Genomic DNA, 24,218 nt, shown 5'->3' on the forward strand with positions numbered 1-24,218 from the left:
GGAATTCACAAGAGGCTGCCTTTAAGAAAGCCAGAAACTTAATTGTGTTCTAACAAACTGCTTGTCCAGTATAACCCATGTAAACGATTGGTGTTAGCTTGCGATGCGTCGTCATACGGGGTCGGGTGTGTGTTACAACAGGCTAATGAATCGGGAATTTTGCAAGCAGGAGTTTGTCCAAGGCCGAAAGGGCCTACAGCATGGTTGAAAAAGAGGCTCAGGCGTGCGTTTACAGGGTAAAAAAAAATGCACCAGTACTTATTTGGCCTCAAGTTCGAGCTTGAAACTGACCACAAGCCACTCATATTGCTATTTTCGGAGAGCAAAGCGATTAATACCAAAGCCTCTGCCGCATCCAAAGATGGGCGCTCACGCTGTCGGCATACAACTATGTAATCCGCCACAGACCGGGCACAGAGAACTGCGCAGATGCTCTCAATCAGCTACCATTGCCCACCATCAGGGTGGAAATGGCACAGCCAGCGGACATGCTCATGGTCATGGAGGCATTTGGGAACGAAAAATCCCCCGTTACGATCCACCAGATCACCCAGGATCCTTTACTGTCCTTGGTAAAAAAAAACTGTGTCCTCCATGGGAGCTGGTCCAGTGAGCCTGTGGAGATGCAGGAGGTGATTAAGCCGTTCCACGGACGCAAAGTTGAGCTGTCCCTGCAGACTGACCGTCTCTTGTGGGGCAATCGCATAGTCTTGCCCAAGAAAGGCAGAGACACATTTATCTGCGAACTGCACAACACCCACCCAGGCATCATAATGATGAAAGCCATAGCCAGATCCCACATGTGCTGGCCTGGCATCAACTCAGATTTAGTCATGTTTGCGCCAATGCAACCAGGGAGGCACCGCTAAGTTTGTGGTCATGGCTATCCAAACCGTGGTCGAGGATCCATGTAGACTATGCGGGCCCATTCCTAGGCAAAATGTTTTTGGTTGTCGTGGACGCTTACTCAAAATGGATCGAATGTGCAATAATGTCTGTAAGCACATCCACGGCCACTATTGAAAGCCTACGAGCAATGTTTGCCAAGCACGGCTTGCCTGATGTCCTGGGCAGCGACAGTGGGCCGTGCTTCACCAGCGCTGAGTACAAAGAATTCATGACCCGCAACGGGATCAAACATGTCACAACTGCTCCGTTCAAGCCCGCATCCAATGGCCAGGCAGAAAGGGCAGTTCAGACCATCAAGCAAAGCTTGAAACGTGTGTCGGAAGGTTACCTGCAGACCCGGTTGTCCCGAGTATTGCTCAGCTACTGCACCAGACCCACTCACTCACCGGGATTCCCCCAGCTGAGCTGCTCATGAAAAGGGTGCTTAAAACAAGGCTCTCTCTTGTCCATCCTGATCTACATGAGCATGTGGATGACAAGCGGCATCAACAAAGTGTGCATCATGACCGCGCAAATTTGGCACGCGATATTGAGATCAATGATCCTGTGTTTGTGCCCAATTATGAACATGGTCCCAAATGGCTCGCTGGCACGTCACAGCCAAAGAAGGGAGTAGGGTATTTCAGGTCAAACTGACCAATGGACAAACGCACAGAATACACTTGGACCAAATCAAATTGCGGTTCACCAACAGCTGCGAACAACCTGAAGAGGACACCACCAACTTTGACCTTCCAACACACACACGTGGCAACTGACATCACAGTTGACCATGAAACAGAGCTCATCATCCCCAGCCGCCCAGCAAGGCTGGCTGCCCAACAGCCCAGTGAAGAACTGACCAACCCACCCACACCAGCATTTGTACCGCAAAGCCCCAGATCATCTCACCTTGTAAATAAGTGTACTGTTGACTTCACAGGGGAGTGATGTTATGTATTTAACCCCTTGTAACCTGCATCACACCTGTCCACCAGAGGGCCTCTTTGTTGGAGTCCCAAGGGATCCCAGCATCCCTTGGGAGCACAGTATATAAGCAGGCCACCCACGATGTACCTGCACTCTGGAACCTTAATAAAGGAGGTAAGGTCACAATTGCTCATTACACACAGTACTCAGTCTGACCATTTATTATGAGTATAACACTAACATTATACTCCATCTGCCAAATTGTTGCCCACTCACTTAGCCTGTCCATGTCCATTTGCAGGTTTTTTTATGTCCTCCTCACACATTGCTTTTCCTCCCATCTTTGTATCGTCAGCAAACTTGGCTACGTTACACTTGATCCCTTCATCCAAGTCATTAATATCGATTGTAAATAGCTGGTTCCGGATAAGGGAGCTCCGAATAAGGGAAGTTCAACCTGTATTAGTAAAAAAAAATAGTACTGGAGAAATTAATGGGACTGAAAGCCGATAAATCCCCTGGCCCTAATGGCTTACATCCTAGGGTTTTGAAAAAGGTGGCTATAGAGATAGTGGATGCATTGGTGGTCATCTTCCAAAATTCCATAGATTTTAGAAAGATTCCTGCGGATTAGACAGCAGCAAATGTAACCCCGCTATTTAAGAAAGGAGAGAGAGAAAACGGGGAACTATAGACCAGTTAGCCTGACATCAGTCGTAGGGAAATTGCTCGACTCTATTATTAAGGACGTGATAACAGGGCACTTAGAAAATAATAGGATTGGGCAGAGTCAACATGGATTTATGAAAAGTTTGTTTGACAGAGTTTTTTGAGGTTGTAACTAGCAGAATAGATATGGGATAACCAGTGGATGTGGTGTATTTGGATTTTCAGAAGGCATTCAATAAGGTACCACACGAGGTTATTAAACAAAATTAGGGCTCATGGGATTGGGGGTTATATACTAGAATGGATTGAGGATTGGTTAATGGACAGAAAACAGAGTAGCAACAATAAACAGGTCATTTTCATGTTGGAAGACTATAACTAGTGGGGCACCAAAAGGATCAGTGCTTGGGCCTCAGCTATTCACAATCTATATCAATGATTTAGATGAAGTGACCAAATGTAATATATCCAAGTTTGCTGATGATACAAAGCTAGGTGGGAATGTAAGTTGGGAGGAGAATGCAAGGAGGCTTCAAGGGGATATAGACAGGCTAAGTGAGTAGACAAGAACCAACCTGCTTATGAAAGTTAATATAAATTAGAGATGCATGTGCACAATACAACAATTGAAACTTGAGGTTCCAGCCTGAACTCCTCAGTTTACTCCCTCATCACAGTACAGATATGCAATGGCTTTCCTTCCTACCCTCTGCACTATTATACCTGGAATTTTTAAATGATCTATCCTTAGCCCCCTCCTCTTCCCTTGGTGAAATCAGCTGCAGACATGGGATCAGGTTTCATGTGTCAGCTGATGACACACAGTTCAACCTCCCCACTACCTTCAAAACAATTCACACACAGTCTCAAATTAATTGTAAAGGTCGCTCACACAAATTATCGATGGAACAGCTTAGTTTCTGATTTTATTCTATGGTCAAATTTCAAACCTAGATTCGATCAGGGATACACGTAAAACTAGAGATGATCCAAAATTTGGCTGCAAGTGTTTTAACTCGCACCAAGTCCCGTTCACCCATCACCCCTGTGCTCGCTGACCTATATTGGCTTCCGGTTAAGCAACACCTCGATCTCAAAATTCTCATCCTTATTTTCAAATCATTCCATAGCCTCACCCCTCCCTATCTCTGTAATCTCCTCCAGCCCCACAACTCTTCCTTCCCACCACCACTACCCCACCCCCCCAAGATGTCTATGCTCCTCTAATTCTGTCTTCTTGAGCATCCCTGATTATTATAATTCACTCAATCTTCTGTTGCTCTGGAACTCCCTGCCTAAACCTCTCTGCGTCTCTTTCTCCTTCAAGACACTCCTTAAAACATACCTCTTTGACCACCTGCGCTAATTTCTACTTATGCGGCTCGGTGAAATTTTTTTTAAAATCTCAATACACCTGTACTTTGGGACATCTCACTATGTTAAAGGCGCTATCGAAATACAAGTTGTTGTTGAGGTATAATCCCAAGCAGTGATTTACTCAAAAGCGACTGATTCTCACCAGGATTATGATGGTGTATTTTTCTTGACCGTACTGCACACAAACCCTTTCAAAAATGGGAAGATCTTAAATATTTTGCAGTCTCTTTCAAATGCTGGGTAACTAAGCATTAGCCCAACTGAGTCACAGCTCCAGGCAATGACAAAACAGGCTTTCAGCCAATACGCACACAGCATCCTTTGACCTGGACGAGGCAATGTCATATCATTTAAATTGGACGTTGGGACTACACCCAGCTGGTGCAGTGCCCTGGCCAAAAACAAGGTGAACTTTCAAAAGTTGAAACAAACTAGTTGTCGTTTCCCTCATTAAACCACATTGGCAGTGAGACGAGTGAGCAGTGCATCAGTTTGTGCCACGGGAGGCCAGTTTTGCCCTAAATTCAGAATGACAGTGAAAATGTGGCTCCTGCTTGCTTGACTGCAAAATAGAACCGACCGAGTGTGACAATATCGTCTATCAATGACCGCCGGCGGTCAGAGAGGACACGTGCGCTCCGGTGCTTTCTGTCGCTGTGAAGGCAGAACAGAGTTAAAACCATCGGCTGCAGTTTTCATAAGAGGCATTCGCCAGCGCTGGGGTTGCTGGGAGAGCTCCACTTCCATAGATTCCGCTCTCTAGCCAAACAGGCAGAAGAGTCGGTGGTGCCAAACCCGGAGAGAGCAGCCCTGGCTTTTCTCTTACATGACCGCACCCCACCAACTGAGTCACGGTGCTGTGACTCATGTTCAATTATTCAGACCCAAGTCGCTTGCTATCTTTTCTCACGTTCATGAACTTTGTGTATGTTTCATGTAACAGTTTCGCCGATTTGAGGGGTTACTGTTAACTCCGATACATGCGATGTATCTGTGGGGTTTAGACGAACATTGGGCAATGTTGCACTGTCTCCATACCTTGAATCATATCCCTCCAAATAAAAGGTTACTTACAATTTGAATTTCAACAGAGTAAAAAACAGTAAGGCTCCATCGCGTTGGCGAGGGTTTCCCTTCGCATGCTTCTCTCTTCACTGGCACTAAGAAATATTACCTAGTTCTGTAATCTTAATCAGAAACAAAAGTAGCTCTCTTATTTATATATTCAACACCAGCTAAAGATTTAAATATAACCAGGAGCCATCGATGCGGGGGGGACGGTTAGCAATGCGCTAAAAATGCTATTTATGACAAAGTCTAAACTGGGAAGAAGGAAGCAGTCTCGCGAGGGAGCGAGGAATAGACTAGAAAGTAAATAGCGGAAAACAGCTGGCTGCTTCAGCAGGCTGAGATAGGGCAATTCAATGTTAACAGCCCACGAGTGAGCTAGATAAACAAAGTTGTCATTCCCAATCTATAAACAAAGACTGGTTTATCGATGAAAAGCCGAAAGAAAATCCTCGGCATCTCGAAATCAGAACGTCTAAATACTGAGTGGTAAAGACAGATACACAAACAAGCTCGGCGTGGAATTTCTAACAGTGGTAACAATGATAAAGTCGTGTGAGCAGCAGGGGCCCTAATGTACCCAACTCACAATGTTATCAATTAATAACCAATAACCCAGGCAATCGACATATCTCATTCATCGCTATTTCAATTCTCTATGGCAAGTCGCAATCGCCAACTCGGATCCCATTCCGGGTCATGTTTAACCCTCACTTCATAAGTACCAGTATATTCCATTAAATATGCACACGGTGAAAGAGATGGAGAAAGATATAAACAGTCTAAAGAAGAATTGCATATCCAGGACAAAGACACAAATTTAGCCTTCAGCAAGCTGCTCTGATCGCCGACTGTTTTAATTCATTTCTTTGTACTGCGAGTGGTCTTTGTGTCATTCAGTAACCCCCACTTCACCTCCTCTATCGCCGATACGTCCACTTGTCTGAGTGACGACCAAGTCGTGTGCATGTCCACTTCCCCCGGTCCGACCGGCGTGTGTCCACATCTCCTGCGTCTATTGCTCCCGCTTCAGCCGAGCCACGTGTGCGTACTGCCTTCCCCCTCTCCTGCACCCTGTCCGGGCACAAGTTCTCCTTCTCCTGCCGACATACAGCCACCAATCCCCAGGCTGTGTGTGCCCCTCTCCATAAGTCTATGCGTTCAGTAACCCTCCACTTTCAATCTCTCCCTCTATTTGCGCTCCCCAGCCACACGCTTGTCCTCTTACCCTGTGCCACAGCCATGGACTCGAACCTCTGGAGCTCCTGCAGCAGGCTCTTCCTCTCCTTCGAGTGCAGACTGTAGACGAAGTCCCGGGCTCCCTGTTCCGTCTTCAGCGGCTCCACCGGCTCCTTGGCCGAATGGGTGCCGAACCAGTGCTGGGAAGGAGCCGGCTCGGCGGTGCCCGGGCCCGACAGGAGCGGAACAGGAGGGAGGATCCGGCCGCTTTCACTTTTACTCCCGCAGCCGAGGCTGGACACCAGAGTCCGGGACGGCGGCAGAACTCTCCTCAGACAGGGGATCAGCAGCATGGCGGATGCAGCAAGAAAAGAAAGCGATTGCAAAATAAGAAAAAAAAGCGCAAAGAAAAGTCTTGACTTTTGATTATGACCGTTTCGGGGCGGGCAGGCAGCGGTCGGAGCTGCTCGCAGTCCCAGTTAAGAGGCAGCTCCGCCCGACAGTAGCATCTCCAGCGGCCGCCAGCACCACGTTCTGATTAGGAATGTTCGGAGATTCCAAATTCCAACCCGGCGTTCGATTCGAACGTTCACACAGATTTCCAAGTCAAGAAACACACGGCCAGCACTTGCACCAGCTGGCATCTGAGGAGCAAATGCGCATGCGTACTCTCCGCCCCGCCTCCTTCCCAAGCACGATGGGCGTTGTAGTCTCTTCTGTGTCGGTGTTCCATTCAGGAGCGGTGGTGGTTGGACTGCAACTCCTGGCATTCAGTGCGACGCTGCCCATGCGCTGTGTGTGTGGGAGGGGAGGAATGCAAGCTCTTTGAGATGCCTGTCATACGTCGATGCCGAAGGAGCGAGATTGGCAGCGCGTTGCTGTGGAAATGATTTGTCAGAGATCAAACTGTTCATATTGAATCGCCGTCATTTGCAGGGTGTGTAGTCCAGGTTGTGATGTTAACGCCCTTTCATTCAAGGATTTCCAAACCTCCCACTTGTCTGGTACAGATGCAGGGACACTGTACTGTGGTAGAAAGTGGTTATTTATAGAATATTTTTGTATGAAAAACACTAAACTCGTGCATTTAACTACCACGACTTTTTAATTTCTGCTTTTCCCCAGTGATTTTTTTTTGTGCACATTGACATCTGGCACTGCCGAGTTCCTGGAATGGAACACGGCGCCTTTGGCACTCTCTTGTCAGTATCAAACACTCAGTAGAGATAGAAAAACAACTAATGATACAACAATAGGCTGTGTGGTTGATAATGAAGAAGAAAGCTGTAGACTGCAGGAAGAAATAAATGTACTGGTCAGATGGGCAGAACAGTAACAAATGGAATTCAATCCGGAGAAGTGTGAGGATGCATTTGGGGAGGGCTAACAAAATGGGAATGCATATTAAATGGTAGGACACTGAGAAGTGTAGAGGAACAAAGGGACCTTGGAGTGCATGCCCACGGATCCCTGAAGGTAGCAGGCCAGGTAGATAAGGTGGTTAAGAAGGCATACGGAATACTTGCCTTTATTAGCCGAGGCATGGAATACAAGAGCAAGGAGGTTATGCTTGAACCAGGGACTTGAGCACATAAATCTAGGTTGACACTCCAGCACAGTGCTGAGGGAGGGCTGCACTGTCAGAGGTGCCGTCTTTCGGATGAGGCTTTAAACCGAGACCCCGTCTGCCCTCACGTAAAAGATCCCATGGCACTATTTCGAAGTAGAGCAGGGGAGTTATCCCCAACATCCTGGCCAATATTTATTCCTCAATCAACATAAAAACAAATTATCTGGTCATTATCAAATGCTGTTTGTGGGAGTTTGCTGTGCGCAAGTTGGCTGCCATGTTTCCCACTTTACAACAGTGACTACACACTAAAGTACTTAAGTTGCTGTAAAGTACTTTGAGATGTCCGTTGGTCGTGTATGGCACTATATAAATGCAAGTCTTTCTTTACTGTATAAAACACTAGTTACGCCACAGCTAGAGTACTGCATGCAGTATTGGTTACCACATTACAGGAAAGATGTGATTGCATTGGAGAGGGTACAGAGGAGATTTACGAGGATGTTGCTTGGACTGGAGAATTTTAGCTATGAAGAAAACTGGATAGGCTGAGTTTGTTTTCTTTGGAACAGAGGCTGAGGAGAGACCTTGTTGAGGTGTATAAAATTATAAGGGGCCTGATAGAGTGGATAGGAAAGACCTATTTCCTTTAGCAGAGGGGTCAACAACCAGGGGGCATAGATTTAAAGTAATTGGTAGAAGGTTTCAAAAGGATTTGAGGGGAATTTTTTTCACCCAGAGGGTGGTGGGGGTCTGGAACTCACTGCCTGAGAGGGTGATAGAGGCAGAAACCCTCAACACATTTAAAAAGTACTTGGATGTGCACTTGAGAGGCTGTAACCTACAGGGCTACAAACCAAGAACTGGAAGGTGGGATTAGGCTGGATAGCTCTTTGTCGGCCGGCGCGGACACAATGGGCCAAAATGACCTCCTGTAAATTTCTATGATTCTATGACTCTAATATATCAACAGATAATGCTCGAAACACACAGCAGGTTTGCGGCAACATCTGAAAAGGGAAACGAAGAAACCCCAACGAAAGGGTTCTCCTGAAACAATAACCTTTGCTTGCTTTTCAGATTAATTTCCAATCATAGAATGATACAGCACAGAAAGAGGCCTTTTCGCCCATCGTGTCTGTGGTGGATCTTTGGTAGAGGTATCCAACTAGTCCCAACCCTGCTCCTTCCCCATAGCCCTGCAAAAAATGTTCTCTTCAAGTATTTATGCATTCCCTTTTGAATGTTACTATTGAATCTGCTTCCACAACTCTTTCCGGCAGTGCATTTCAGATCACAACAACCCACTGTGTAAAAAAATGTTTCCTCATGTCGCCTCTGGTTCTTTTACTCTTGTAGGGCGCTTCCGAAGGCAAAGGCACCTGCAGGGCATATGTATGTACATGTGTATAAAATGGCTGCTAGATATAAAATGGCTGCCAGAGATTTTGCAAAGCATCAGGGGTACTCAACTGACTGATCTGGCCACATTCCTAGGTAACTGATACAATTATGTTTCTCACACAGGCACACACAATTAAGTCCAAATCAGCACATTCCGAAACCCAGACCAGATGCCTCTGCCCAATGGTACAGAATGGAACTCTGTAATTGTATTAAGATAAGAAAGCTAGGCTCAGGCAGAACCCAAGGAGAGTAGAGAAAAGGGGGTCTAGAGAACATCACGAGGGCATGAGATGATCACCCAGTGCCCTGGTGACAAGGGGGCCAACTCCATTGGTCCAGAGGAATCAATTTGTAATCTATACTCATTATGATTGGATTGTGTCCAGCCAAAGTAAGTTGTGTAACTGTAGCAAACTGTTGTAAAACATACAAGTATCGATGAACTCCTTTGTTCAGTGGAGAGAAGTGCCTGGAGTAACCCAGAGGCTCCCTCCCCGCCAGCGTAATAAAGACCGTTTTGAAATTGGAACCGACCCAGTGTGGCGAGTGATTCTTCCAGGAAAACATTCACGCTAACATTTACCAATCACTTTAAATCTGCTGCCTCTGGTTACGGATCCTTCTGCCACTGGAAACAGTTTCTCTTTATTAATATTCATGATTTTGAACAATTATCAAATCTCCTCTTAGCCTTTTCTTATCTAAGGTGAACAACTTCAGCTTCTCTGGTCTCTCCACATAACTGAAATTCCTCATCCCTGGTACCATTCTCACAAATCTCCTCTGCACCCTCTCTAAGGCCTTGACATTCTTCCTAAAATGTGGTGCCCTGAATTAAACATAATACTCCAGCTGGGGTCTAAGCAGTGTTTTATAAAAGTTCAGCATAACTTCCTTGGTTTTGTACCTTATGCCTCTATTAATAAAGCCAAGGATCCCATATGCTTTTTTAACAACCTTCTCAACTTGTCCCATCACCTTCAAAAACTTGTGTATGTTCCTGCACTGCATTTAACATTTAGTTTATAATGCTTCTCCTCATCCTTCCAAAATGAATCACTTCCTTCCAAAGTGAATCACTTTCCTTGTGTTAAATTTCATCTGCCTTGTGTCTGCCCATTTCACCAGTCCACCTATGTCCTCCTGAAGTCCATTACTATCCTCCTCATTGTTTATACATTTCTAAGTTTTGTGTCATCTGCAAACTTTGAAATTATGCTCTGTGTACCCAAGTCCTGGTCATTAATAGATATATCAAAAAGAGCAGTAGTCCTAAGAGCAAAACCTGGGGAACAGCACTGTATACTTCCCTCCAGTTTGAAAATGAACTGTTCACCACTACTCTCTGCTTTCTCTCCTTTAGCCAATTTTGTATCCACACTGCCACTGTACCTTTAATCCCACGGGTTTCAATTTTGCTAACAAGTCAATTATATGGTACTTTGTTAAATGCCTTTTGAAAGTCCTTATACACAACACCAACTGCACTACCCTCATCAATTCTGTTACATAGAAACATAGAAATTTACAGCGCAGAAGGAGGCCATTTTGGCCCATCGTGTCCACGCCAGACAAAAAAGAGCCGCACGACCCTTAGCAGCCCTGAAAGTTACATATAAACCTACGAACAATGACGCAAAGGCAAAGAGGACCAAGCCCAACCAATCCGTCTCACACATATGCGACACCCCTTATACTGAAACATTCTACACTCCACCCCAATCGGAGCCATGTGATCTCCTGGGAGAGGCAAAAACCAGATAAAAACCCAGGACAAATTAGGGAGAAAAAAATCTGGGAAAATTCCTCTCCGACCCATCCAGGCAATTGAAACTAGTCCAGGAGATCACGCTGGCCGTATTCGATTCCCTACAGTACTTACCATTAATACTGTATCGGCCAACAAAAAGTCATCCAGTCTAATCCCAATTACCAGCTCTAGGTCCGTATCCAACCATCTCTTAAAAGTGGTGAGGGTTTCTGCATCCACCACTCTTCCAGGCAGTGAGTTCCCGATCCCCACAACTCTCTGCATAAAGAAGCGTCCCTCAAATCCTCCCTAAATTTTCCACCACCCACCTTAAAACTATGCCCCCTCGTAATAGACCCCTCCACCAATGGAAATAGGCCCTTCCTATCCACTATGTCCAGGCCCCTCAATAGTTTGTACACCTCAATGAGGTCTCCTCTCAACCTCCTCTGTTCCAATGAGAACAAACCCACCCTATCCAATCTATCCTCATAACTAAGATTCTCCATTCCAGGCAGCATCCGAGTAAATCTCCTCTGCACCCTCTCTAGTGCAATCACGTCCTTCCTATAATACAGTGACCAGAACTGCACGCAGTACTCCAGCTGTGGCCTAACCAAAGTATTATACAATTTAAGCATAACCTCCCTGCTTTTATATTCTATGCCTTGGCCAATAAAGGCAAGCATTCCATATTCCTTCTTAACCACCTTATCTACCTGGCCTGCTACTTTCCGGGATCTGTGGACAAGCACTCCAAGGTCCCTTTGTTCATCTACACTATTAAGTGGCCTACCACTTAAGGTGTATACCCTTTCCTTATTAGTGCTCCCAAAGTGCATCACCTCACATTTCTCTGAATTAAATTCCATTTGCCACTGCTCTGCCCATCTGACCAGTAATTGATATCCTCCTGCAGCCCATGACTTTCTTCTTCATTATCAACCACACAGCCAATTTTAGTGTCATCTGCAAACTTCTTAATCATACTCCCTATATTCAAATCTAAATCGTTAATATATACCACAAAAAGCAAGGGACCCAGTACTGAGCCCTGTAGAACCCCACTGGAAACATCCTTCTAGTCACAAAAAACATCCATCAACCATTACCCTTTGCTTCCACCTCCAAGCCAATTTTGGATCCCATGGGCTTTAACCTTCTTGACCAGTCTATCATGTGGGACCTTATTAAAAGCTTTGCTAAAGTCCATATACACTACATCGAACGCACTACCCTCATCGACCCTCTTGGTTACCTCCTAAAAAAATTCAATCAGGTTAGTCAAATACGATCTTCCCTTAACAATTCCGTGCTGACTGTCTCTAACTAATCCCTGCCTTTCCAAATGTAGATTTATCCTGTCCTTCAGGATTTTTTCCAATAATTTTCCCACCATTGAGATTAGGCTGACAGACCTATAATTACTCAACCTATCCCTTTCTCCCTTCTTAAACAAGAGTACTACATTAGCAGTCCTTCATCAAAGAACTCAATCAAGTTTTTCAAATATGTGCTGAATTTCATTTAATTGGCCAAACTTTTCCAAATGCTAATTAATTTTGACCCAAAGTATTGTCTCTAAAAGTTTCCCCACCACCGACATTAAGCTGACTGGCCTGCAGCTACTGGATTTATACCCCTCCCATATTTTAAACAGGGGTGTAACATTTGCAATCCTCCAGTCCTCTACCACTAACCCCAAATCTAAGGAGGATTGGAAAAATGTAGCCAGATCCTCTGCAATTAGAATCCTTACTTCTCTCATTAACCTAGGTAGCATCCCGTCCAGACCAGGTGACTATTCTACTTTGAGAATTGCCAATCTTTTAAATACCTCCTCTTGAATTATTTTTATCCTATCCAATATCGCTACTAAATATTTTATGTTTTTATTTCAAATAATCTCAGGTCAGGAATAAGACAGCATGTTGTGGATTTTTTTGACTTAGCTTTCATTTTGTTCTGTTAGTTTTTTTCAAATTTTGACAGCAACTTTCTCCCTAAAATTGCCAATTTAGTGCCAAACTGTCAAATTGTTAGACAATGTGGGCCCAGATCATACCACTGGGAGCTGGGTTAAAATTACACACAGTCATTTTATTTATGACCCTTCTACTCACAAAAGGGAAGGCTTTCAATCCATCCATTTCAGTTGCACAAAAATCCAAGTCATAAATTGCTTTTATATTGTTCTGTAGCCACTCAGCACAGATGTTGCACAGACATTAGCAACATCACGATAATCTTACTGATGTCCCAAAATAATTTTTTTTTACTGGATCATTCCATCTGCTGCCTGTCTTCCTAGGGCCAATGCACTGTTCCAGCTGCAGCATGTTTTGACATTAGCATCTTGATGCAAGAGAATGACATGAACACATACACATACAGTTATCCTCTGTGCGGCAATGTGCGTCACTACTTCACCCACCTGGCAAAATAGGTTTATTCTGTGCATTTGTGTGATAGCAAGCCTGACAGTGTAACGAGTTTACAGGAAGACTAGATGTACCAACTATAATTAAATGCTGCAAAGCAGTGCATTTTGATACGTCCTTACTATACAGTATAAATGCACACGAGGCCCATGCTTGAGAGAAGGTCAGTCTGTGACCTGTCCTTTATTCCTTAGCACTCAAGTGATGAAAGTGGGTGAAGCTTCCCCTTTTATACCTGAAGGTCCAGGCGAGGAGTATCTCCCACAAGTTCACGACCCAGTGGTCACCGTTCTCACAGTGTACAACTTAGGTCAGATTATACATGGGTTACAATGCTGGTTGAATACATGACATCACCTTCTCCCCAAAGTCTTACTAGGATCACAGGTTGAGTCTCTCTGGTGGTTTACACTCTCTTGTAGAGCGCCTGAGTTGGGGCTCCGGTTGTTGGGCGCTGGCCTGAGTGTTTGCGATGCCTCAGGCCTATCCGGACTGCCCACAGTGACTGGGCTCTCCTCCCTTTGGTTCCGGTGTTCGGTCACCTGTGGTGGAGTGAACTCTATATCGTGTTCTTCCTCTGCTTCTTCTATGGGGTTACTAAACCGCCTTTTTGTTTGATCCACGTGTTTGCGGCAGATTTGTCCATTGGTAATTTTAACTACCAGAATCCTATTTCCCTCTTTGGCAACCACAGTGCCTGCAAGCCATTTAGGCCCTGCAGTATAGTTGAGGACAAAAACAGGGTCATTTACATCAATACATCGCGCCCTCGCATTCCTGTCATGGTAGTCATATTGTGACTGGCGCCTGCTCTCGACAATTTCTTTCATGGCGGGGTGTATAAGGAATAGCCGGGTTTTGAGCGTCCTTTTCATTAGCAGCTCTGCGGGTGGAACCCCTGTGAGCGAGTGTGGTCGGGATCTGTAGGCCAACGGGAAGCGTGATAAGCGGCTTTGTAGGGAACCCCCTTGGATTCTGAGCATTCCCTGTTTGATTATCTGCACTGCTCGTTCTGCCTGGCCGTTTGAGGCCGGCTTGAACGGTGCTGTTCTGACATGGTTAATTCCATTGCCTGCCATGAAGTCCTGGAATTCAGTGCTTGTGAAGCACGGGCCATTGTCGCTGACCAAGATGTCCGGTAGACTGTGGGCGGCGAACATTGCCCGTAGATTTTCTACCGTGGCAGAGGATGTGCTTGAATTTAAAATGTCACAGTCGATCCATTTGGAGTAGGCGTCTACTACAACCAAAAACATTTTTCCCATGAAAGGACCTGCGTAGTCCACATGGATGCGTGACCAAGGCTTGGCGAGCCATGGCCAGGGGCTAAGGGGGGCTTCCCTGGGTGCATTGCCCAGCTGGGTACACGTGTTGCACCTGCGAACACAAAGTTCCAGATCTGCGTCTATCCCTGGCCACCAAACGTGTGACCTGGCAATTGCTTTCATCATGACAATGCCCGGGTGCTCATTGTAGAGTTCTCTGATGAACACCTCTCTGCCCATCTGGGGCATGACTACGTGGTTTCCCCAGGCAATCGGCCTGAATCGAGAGTTCATCCCTACGCCTGTGAAATGGTTTAAATTCCTCAGGGCATGCCTTGTACGTGGCTGCCCAGTCCCCATTCAGGACACATTTCTTGACTAGAGACAATAGCGGGTCTCTATTTGTCCAGATTTTAATCTGACGGGCTGTCACAGGTGAGCCTTCGCTTCCGAAAGCTTCAACAGCCATGACCATCTCTGCAGCATGCTCGGTAGCCCCCTCAGTGGTGGCTAGTGGTGAGTGCATCGGCGCAGTTTTCAGTGCCCGGTCTGTGCCGAATTGTATAGTCATAGGCGGCTAACGTGAGTGCCCACCTCTGAATGCGGGCCGATGCATTTGCATTTATGGCCTTGTTGTCGGCCAAAAGGGACGTTAGGGGTTTATGATCTGTCTCCAGCTCAAATTTCCTGCCAAACAGGTGCTGGTGCATTTTCTTTACCGCATATACGCATGCGAGCGCTTCCTTTTCTACCATCCCGTAGCCCCTTTCTGCCTGGGACAGACTTCTGGAGGCATAAGCTACCGGCTGTAACTGACCTTTGGCATTGACATGCTGCAACACACACCCGACACCATAGGACGACGCATCGCATGTTAACACAAGTTTCTTACGTGGGTCATATAGCATTAACAGATTGTTGGAATATAACAAATTGCGTGCTCTATTAAAAGCTCTTTCCTGGCTGTCCCCCCAGATCCATTCGCAACCACGTGTAGCGGCTCTAGCAGCGTGCTCAATTTGGGAAGAAAGTTACCAAAATAGTTCAGGAGCCCCAGGAACGAACGCAGCTCCGTCGTGTTACGGGGTCGGGATGCTCTCTGGATCGCTTCCGTCTTGGATGCAGTAGGGCTGATCCCGTCTGCTGCTACCCTCATCCCCAGGAATTTTACCTCTGGAGCTAGGAAGACGCACTTCGCCTTTTTCAGTCGCAGCTCTACCCGGTCCAGTCTGCGTAGCACCTCCTCCAGGTTTTGGAGGTGTTCTTCAGTATCGTAACCCGTGATGAGGATGTCGTCCTGAAAAACCACCGTCCCTGGAATCGACTTGAGGAGGCTTTCCATATTTCGTTGGAAGATTGCGGCGGCCGAGCGAATCCTGAACGTACATCTGTTGTACTCAAACAACCCCTTGTGTGTCGTGATGGTGGTCAGCTTCTTCGACTCACTCGCCAGCTCCTGGGTCATGTAAGCTGAGGTCAGGTCCAATTTTGAAAAAAGTTTGCCACCGGATAGCGTCGCAAAGAGGTCCTCCGCTCTCGGTAGCGGGTACTGGTCTTGGAGTGACACACGATTGATGGTGGCCTTGTAATCACCAGATATCCTGACCGACCCATCCGCCTTGAGCACCGGCACAATCGGGCTCGCCCAGTCACTGAATTCGACTGGCGAGATGATGCCTTCCGTCAGCAGGCAGTCCAATTCACCTTCTATCTTTTCCCGCATCATGTATGGCACCGCTCTGGCCTTGTGGTGCACTGGCCTGGCGTCCGGGTTTATGTGAATCACTACCTTGGCCCCCATGAAAATGCCAATGCCGGGTTGCAATAATGAGTCAAATTTGTTCAGGATTTGTGAGCATGATACTCGCTCCACAGAGGAAATTGCATTGGCATCGCCCCATTTCCAGTTCATGACAGCAAGCCAGCTCCTCCCCAGTAGTGCGGGACCTCCCCCGGGACAACCCAGAGTGGCAGTCTGTTCTCCAAATCTTTGTGGGTCACGATTACCATGGCACTGCCTAGCACCGGAATGATCTCCTTTGTGTATGTCTGTAGCTGTGTGTCAATCGGCAATAATTTTGGCCTCCTGGCCTTGGACGGCCACAACTTTTCAAACTGTTTGATACCCATCAGGGACTGGCTGGTCCCCGTGTCTAGCTCCATTGATACTGGAATGCCATTGAGGAGCACTTTCATCATTATCGGTGGCGTCCTTGTGTATGAACTATACACGTGCTCCACATGAACTTGCTGAACTTCAGCTTCCAGCGATTTCCCCCAACGTTCATTTCTGCAATTTCTGCAGGTATTTTGCTCATCTCTGCAAACTCCAGCTGAGTGTGTACCTCCATGCCTCCAACATGAGCTGTTGTTGGAAACAAAAGGTCCCTTGCCAGTCGATCATCCCTGACTGCCCCTGTGACTATCCTTGAGTGCGTCATTAACAGGTGTTGATGGCCCCATTACTGGCCGCATTGTCCCTTGCAATGGCGTGAGTCGCCGTTCAGCTTGCCATTGTCTCTGTCGAACTCCCCCTCTGGGTTCGACTACATGTTGGGGCATGCCCGATTGCCCTTGTCTGCCTGGAGAACTGTGTGCTGCTTTAACAATGTTGAATCTCTGTCCCAACCATTCCTTAACACAGTACCTCTCGTCTGTTCTGCTAGTGGTTTAAATCCCAGTTTCTCGTCGCCATTGATACGTCCTTACTATACAGTATAGATGCACACAAGGCCCATGCTTGAGAGAAGATCAGTCTGTGACCTGTCCTTTATTCCTTAGCACTCAAGTGATGAAAGTGGGTGGAGCTTCCCCTTTTATACCTGAAGTTCCAGGCTAGGAGTGTCTCCCACAAGTTCACGACCCAGTGGTCACTGTTCTCACAGTGTACAACTTAGGTCAGATTATACATGGGTTACAATGCTGGTTGAATACATGACACATTTAGCCTGCTCTATCAAGACCCGATTTGAGCTATAAAAGCAACCACAAAGGTGAAAGATCAGTATGCTAACACACTGCACCATGCAGTCCTCAACTGCAGCATTGAAAGAAAGAAAGACTTGCATTTATATTGCGCCTTTCATGACCACCAGAAGTCTCAAAGCGCTTTACAACCAATGAAGTACTTTTGGAGTGTAGTCACTTTTGTAATATGGGAAACGCAGCAGCCAACTTGCACACAGCAAACTCCCACAAACAGCAATGTGATAATGTCCAGATAATCTGTTTTTGTTATTTTGATTGAGGGATAAATATTGGCCAGGACACCAAGATTAACTCCCCTGCTCTTCTTCGAAATAGTGCCATAGGATCTTTTACACCCACCTGAGAGGGCAGAGAGGTTTAACGTCTCATCTGGAAGACGGCACCTCCAATAGTGTAGCAGTCCCTCAGCACTGCACTGGAGTGTCGGCCAAGATTTATGTGCTCAAGTTCCTGGGGTGGGACTTGAACCCACAACCTTCTGACTCAGAGGTGAATGTACTACCCACTGAGTCACAGCTGACATTATTGTTATTTATACATTGACTAATACAGTAGTTTTAAAACTGCAGCAGAATGCATGCATGTAGTTCAATTCATATACTATATATCCCTAAAAGGCACATACTTGATGACCTCTATGTTTTCTATGGGTATGCATGGTATATATCTGCTCAGGCATATGCACAGTAGTCTATATTGACATTTATTGTCAAGAGGAACTTCAGCCTCTGGTCTGTCAATAACCCACACAGTGCTGATCCCGGATCATTTTATTAACTATTTTTATATTACCTATTGACTTTTCACGATTGTACATGTGGATTTGACACCAGATGAAGTCGGTAATGTCTTGTTTCATTGTCTAGTGAAATGTAGCGGCCTCACACCAAACCGTTGCATGGGGCCCACATAAGACAAACGCAGTTCCTGGAAACATCATGATGTTAACATGCATGCACGCAGTTATACTCTGTGTAGCAATGTCATGACATCACTACTTCATGCATGTGCCAAAATGTCATGGCCAGTCCTTGTATCTATGTAATAGCAAGTCTTACAGTGCAGCCAGTTTACAGCTGCAATGGGACATTTTACTATGTTAAAGGTGCTATATAAATGCAAGTTGGTGTTGTTGTATTATTGATAAATAAATGCTAGAAAGCAGTGAAACTAGCTTGATATTTCAAAAACTGGGTTGAGTTATAAAAGCAACTACAAAGGTAAAAGATCAATGTGCATTATGCAGTCCTCAGCTGCAGTATTGTTACTTCTTTATTCGCATTGATATCCCTGGGAACCTGCCTAGTGTGGGAAATGAACAAGGCTGTATTGCACAGTAACACTCCAGTAAGAAGAGGGCAACCTTGGCCCCCAAAAAGCAACTAGAGGAGTAGATTACTCAGCCTGAATCTGCTCATTATTTGTCAGACTCCAGAGATTCTGATTGTTCTGTTAGAGGTATGAATGGAATTAGGCTCCATCTTGACTTTTGTAGAATGTTTGATTCAATTAACAGACATTAAGAGCATTGAAACATAGAAAAATAGAAAATAGGTACAGGAGTAGGCCATTCGACCCTTCAAGCCTGCACCACCATTCAATATGATCATGGTTGATCATTGAGAAGCAAGTTGGCATCTGGCTTATCCCTGGCAGAAGCAACCAAGCAGTTGCACTCAGGAATGGCTGCCTTCTCATGTAACCTAAGGTACTTCACTCATTTGATTCTGATCTTTGTTGTCAGTCAGAATTCAGGGTTGCTCCTGAGGTCACTGATCTCAGTCTTCCCATAATGTATTTGGAGGAGTAGGATTGGGCTGTACCTATTATCATGCAGGATTTGCTTCAGCCTATAGGTTCCTTTCAGATACATAGGCTGCGATTTCGTCTACCGAAGCGGGTTCAGTGCAGATGAGGTAGGTGGCTTGTTGCAACCCCGCTGCCAGCTCCATCCCATTCTGTCAAAAGAATTTTATGATGTTGAGAATTGTTAAGCCCAACCAGCGAGGTTCCTGACCAATTAAACGGAAGCAGATCTGACGACGTCATTTCATGATATATCATCAGCCGGTTTCCTTAAAGGGACTGTGCCCACATTCATTTTAACAGTTGTGCTGTCAGTGTTCTGCACAAAGGTGCATGGCTGCACCCAAGCTCTCCCATGCCTCCCTCCTGGAGAGAGTCACAGCACGCAAGGAGGTTCTTTTTTCCTTCAAATGGGCGGAAGAGACCTCCTCAGAACACCAACGCAGCCTGGTTGTACATTGCACAGGAGGGCACAAGCAGGGATGTCATCAGGAAGACCAGGCTGCAGTGGCGCAAACCTTTCATTGATCCAGTAGACCACAAAATATTCCTGCAAAGCCACACTCAACCTCATCCTGCTGTGCCACTCAACATATCTTCATCACTCTGCCTTCCCTGCCCTACCCCTGCACATCCTTACACCAACTTACATTGCACCTCCACCAATCCCTCTCTAGCTACATTATCACATCCGCAACTCACTAGTCACCCCTCACACTCACTCTCATTCTTGTTCAATCGTACCAACTAACAACACACAAGGGTAGGAACTTGAGTCTTTGAGCCAGTGTTCATGTAAAGTTTCTGTTGTTGTGTTGCCAATCATTGAAATCTTTATTTTCAACACTTTGCCTTCTTGGACAGATTTGTGTGCACCTTTGGAAGTGGCTTAGTGAGTTGTAGTGAATGGTGAGACATAACGGTACCCCCCCCCCCCCCCCCCCCGCAATGGTGATGAAAAATAACACAGGAACATGAGCAATAGGAGCAGGAGTAGGCCATTTGGCCCCTTGAGCCTGCTCCGCCATTCAATAAGATCATGGCGGATCTGATCCTGGCCTCAACTCCACTGTCCCGCCTGCTCCCCATAACTCTTGGCGCCCTTACCATTCAAAATCTGTCCATCTCCGCCTTAAACCTATTCAAATGATCCAGCCTCCACAGCTCTCTGGGGTAGAGAATTCCAAAGATTCACGAAAAAAATTCCTCCTCATTTCTGTCTTAAATGGGCAACCCCTTATTCTGAAACTATGCCCCCTAGTTCTAAATTCCTCCATGAGGGGAAACATCTTTTCGACATCTACCTTGTCAATCCCCCTCAGAATCTTATATGTTTCAATAAGATCACCTCTCATTCTTCTAAACTCCAATGAATATAGGCCCAGCCTGCTCAACCTTTCTTCATATGACAACCCCTTCATCTCAGGAATCAACCTCATGAACCTTCTCTGAACTGCCTCCAATGCAAATATATCCTTCCTTAAATAAGGAGACCAAAACTGTACGCAGTACACCAGGTGTGGTCTTACCAACGCCCTGTACAGTTGGAGCGGGACTTCCCTGCTTTTATACTCCACCCCCTTGTAATAAAGGCCAGCATTCCATTTGCCTTCCTGATTACTTGCGGTACCTGCATGCTAACTTTTTGTGTTTCATGTACAAGAACCCAAGAACCCCCAGATCCCTCTGTACTGCAGCATTTTGTAATCTCTCCTCATTTAAATAATAATTTGCTTTTTTATTTTTCCTACCAAAGTGGATAACCTCACATTTTCCCACATTATACGCCATCTGCCAAATCTTTGCCCACTCACTGAGCCTATCTATATCCCTTTGTAGATTCTTTACGGCCTCTTCACAACTTGCTTTCCCATCTCTCTTTGTATTGGCCACATTACACTCGGTCTTCATCCAAGTCATTAATCTAAATTGTGAATAGTTGAGGTCCCAGCACTGATCCCTGTGGCACCCCACTAGTTACAATTTGCCAACCTGAAAATTACCATTTATCCCGACTCTCCGTTTTCTGTTTGTTAGCCAATCTTCTATCCACGCTAATATATTACCCCCAGCCCCGTGAGCTCTTATCTTGTGCAGTAACCTTTTATGTGGCACCTTATCGAATGCTTTCTGAAACTCCAAATACACAACATCTACTGGTGTGAAAGGAGTAGTTTGGGCATTGCAAGGATGCTTTATGGTGCTGGTGTGGGGTGGAGCCAACATGGTGCACCATGTGGCAGCCGGGTGTACAGCATCAACTGAAGTAAATTTGGCCATGGTGAGGCCATCCCTGGCCTCCCAGGCAGAAATGTGGTCAGGTGTTAATGCCCTGTGTCCTGTGCAGCATCAGGGGATTGTAAAGAAGGTTGGTGTTGTTGTTGATGATGCTGCTGTGCCTGGTGATGTTGGTGTTGGGGCTGATCATGGTGGGATTCTGAGGACCAAGGTGAGATTTTTTCAAGGACACTGATGCTGCTGGAATAGATAGCAGCTGAAGTTGAAATGACAGAGACGATCTGTTAATTGTAAGAGAGGTTGCTCCAAGGAGGTGACAGTGGATAGAGAGTTTACTCCAAAAATTTCCAACCTGCATAAAACTGAAACGTGTATTCCAAATCTTGAAGGCTCCAACTGTGAAATGGTAGCTTTTACACCATTTTTGCAGCTGTCAACTATTCAGAGGAATGGAGAATCATTGAAAACCGGACCTACTTACCTGACGTGATCCCAAGTGTCGGGAACCTCGTGAAAAAATTGAAAAATGATAAGCACATGGTAAATTGCTGTTTAAGTATCTTTTAACAAGCTCTTGACGATGTCAATTGGCTCCCCTGCCGCTTGGTATCGGGTCTGTAAAGCGCAGACATACCCGGCACTTGGGAAACTGGCAGCAGACCCGCCTCCGAACCCTGCACCCCTCCCCCGACCCCCCCCCTCCGCCCAGCCACCCTCTGAGCGCCGGCAAAATTCTGGCCATAGAGTCACCAGTTCTGATGGCTTCCTGGCAGAATTCTATAAGAGGTTGGCTCTAGAACTGGCTTATTTCATTTTTTTAAATCCCTACATCACTTATTTTCAGGCTCAATTCCAGATACTTGGTGAATGATTTTTCTTATCTTGAAAAAAGACAAGGGGCCAGAATTCACCCCTGCCCAAAACGTGTCGCCCCTTCCGCTTTTGAAATGATTTCTCCGCTGTGTCGGATGAGGTGGCCTCTTTCGCGAAATTCAACTCTTTGTCGGTTTTTTTGAAGCGGTCCGGAGGTCGGTCATAATTGAGGGTGGAAATGGGGCGGTAAGTGAAGACGGGACGGAGTCTACGCTACTGTCAGTCAGCATAGATAGGCTGGCAGAATGGGCAAACAAGTGGCAGATGGAATTTAATACAGAGAAGTGTGAGGTGATGCACTTTGGCAGAAGGGACAGGGAGAGCCAATATAGATTATTGACACAGTTATAAAGTGTGTGCAGGGACAGAGGGACCCCGGGAGTTCATGTGCAAAGATCTTTGAAGGTGGCAGGACATATTGAGAGAGTAGTTAGCAAAGCATTTGGGATCCTGGGCTTCATAAATAAAGGTATTGAGTACAAAAGCAGGGAATTTATGAAGCTCTGGTTTGGCCACAACTGGAGTATTGCATCCAGTTCTGGTCACCATACTTTAGGAAGGATGGGAAGGTCCTTGAGAGGGTGCAAAGAAGATTTGCCAGAATGGTTCCAGGGATGAGGGATTTTAGCTACAAGGTTCGGTTGGAGAAGCTGGGATTGTTCTCCTTGGAGCAAAGGAGGTTGAGGAGAGATTTGATAGAGGTGTACAAGATTATGACAGGTGTGCAAAGAAAAGCTGTTCCCATTAGCTGATAGTACAAGGACTAGGGGACACAGATTTCGGGGCCAAAATTGCCCCCCTCCTTATGATCTATTACCACCTCTAAGAGGTGGTAAGGCCTTTCCAATCGGGGGCAGGCGGATGGGCCGACCCGTCAGAAATTGCCCCCGGGCCGGGAGCGGCAGAAATGGGCTTCCACCCTACCCGTGTTGCTGCCACTTACCACCCGGCGGTGACCCCTTTCTGCCTTGCGAGGCAAATTGCCCCACGGGAGTGGAGCAGCTGACAGTCAGTGCCCTCGACAGCGTTTCCTGGTGGGAAGCTGCCAGTGGCTGGGCGGCGTGTCCGCCCTTAAAGGGAAGGGCACACTGCTGCGGCCACCATTTAATTTTAATTGTCGGCCGACTCGGAAGTCGGACAACCATGGCTGCCACAGGTTCGGCAAGTAGCCCGGCACCGCCTCTTGGGTGCCGGATCACTGACCCCGCCGAAGCCCTCTCTGGTGGCCCAGAGAGTGCCACTAAAGTGGCTGCAAAGCTCGCAGCGGCTATCCCCTTTAACTGAAGGGGAGGGACATTGCTACGCATCAGCGCGGCACTGATGACACCGCCCACCTCCGCCCCACTCCTGACTTTTTTATGCAGCGAGTGGTAATGACCTGGAAATCGCTGCCTACAATTGTGGTAGAAGCAGAGACAATCAATGATTTCAAAATGAAATTGGATAGGCACTTGAGGGAAATAAACTTGCAGGTCTACAGGGATAGAGCGGGGGATAGGACTGACTAGATTGCTCTACAGAGAGATGGCATGGACTCGATGGGCCGAATGGCCTCCTTCTGTGCCGTTATGACTCCATGCCTCGACTAGGGAGGGAAGCATAATTTTAAGTTGAGCTATGGTTATAGGATAATGGACATAGGTATAATCTAGTAAGAGGCATATCCAGGGCTAGTGTTAGATTGGGTAGTGAAGGAAATTTGTCAAATAGCAGTCTCGGGTGCAGTGATGGGGAGGCTATATATTTCTTCAGAAGAAAATGAACTCTGT

General features: G+C 46.3%; 1 protein-coding gene across 2 annotated transcripts in view; it reads right to left on the bottom strand.

The window, feature by feature from the left end:
* Positions 1-6,748, bottom strand: part of tmem65 (transmembrane protein 65) — a 105,537-nt gene extending 98,789 nt beyond the window's left edge. For both annotated transcript variants that reach the window (XM_070873243.1, XM_070873242.1), the window contains exon 1: positions 6,161-6,748. In XM_070873243.1, the coding sequence (XP_070729344.1) occupies positions 6,161-6,464 (304 nt within the window). In that variant the 5' untranslated portion in view covers positions 6,465-6,748. The remainder of the gene's footprint in view (positions 1-6,160) is intronic.
* Positions 6,749-24,218: the final 17,470 nt, after the last annotated feature.

Source organism: Pristiophorus japonicus, chromosome 1 (genome assembly GCF_044704955.1).
Source record: "Pristiophorus japonicus isolate sPriJap1 chromosome 1, sPriJap1.hap1, whole genome shotgun sequence".
In the NCBI taxonomy this organism is placed as follows: domain Eukaryota; kingdom Metazoa; phylum Chordata; class Chondrichthyes; family Pristiophoridae; genus Pristiophorus; species Pristiophorus japonicus.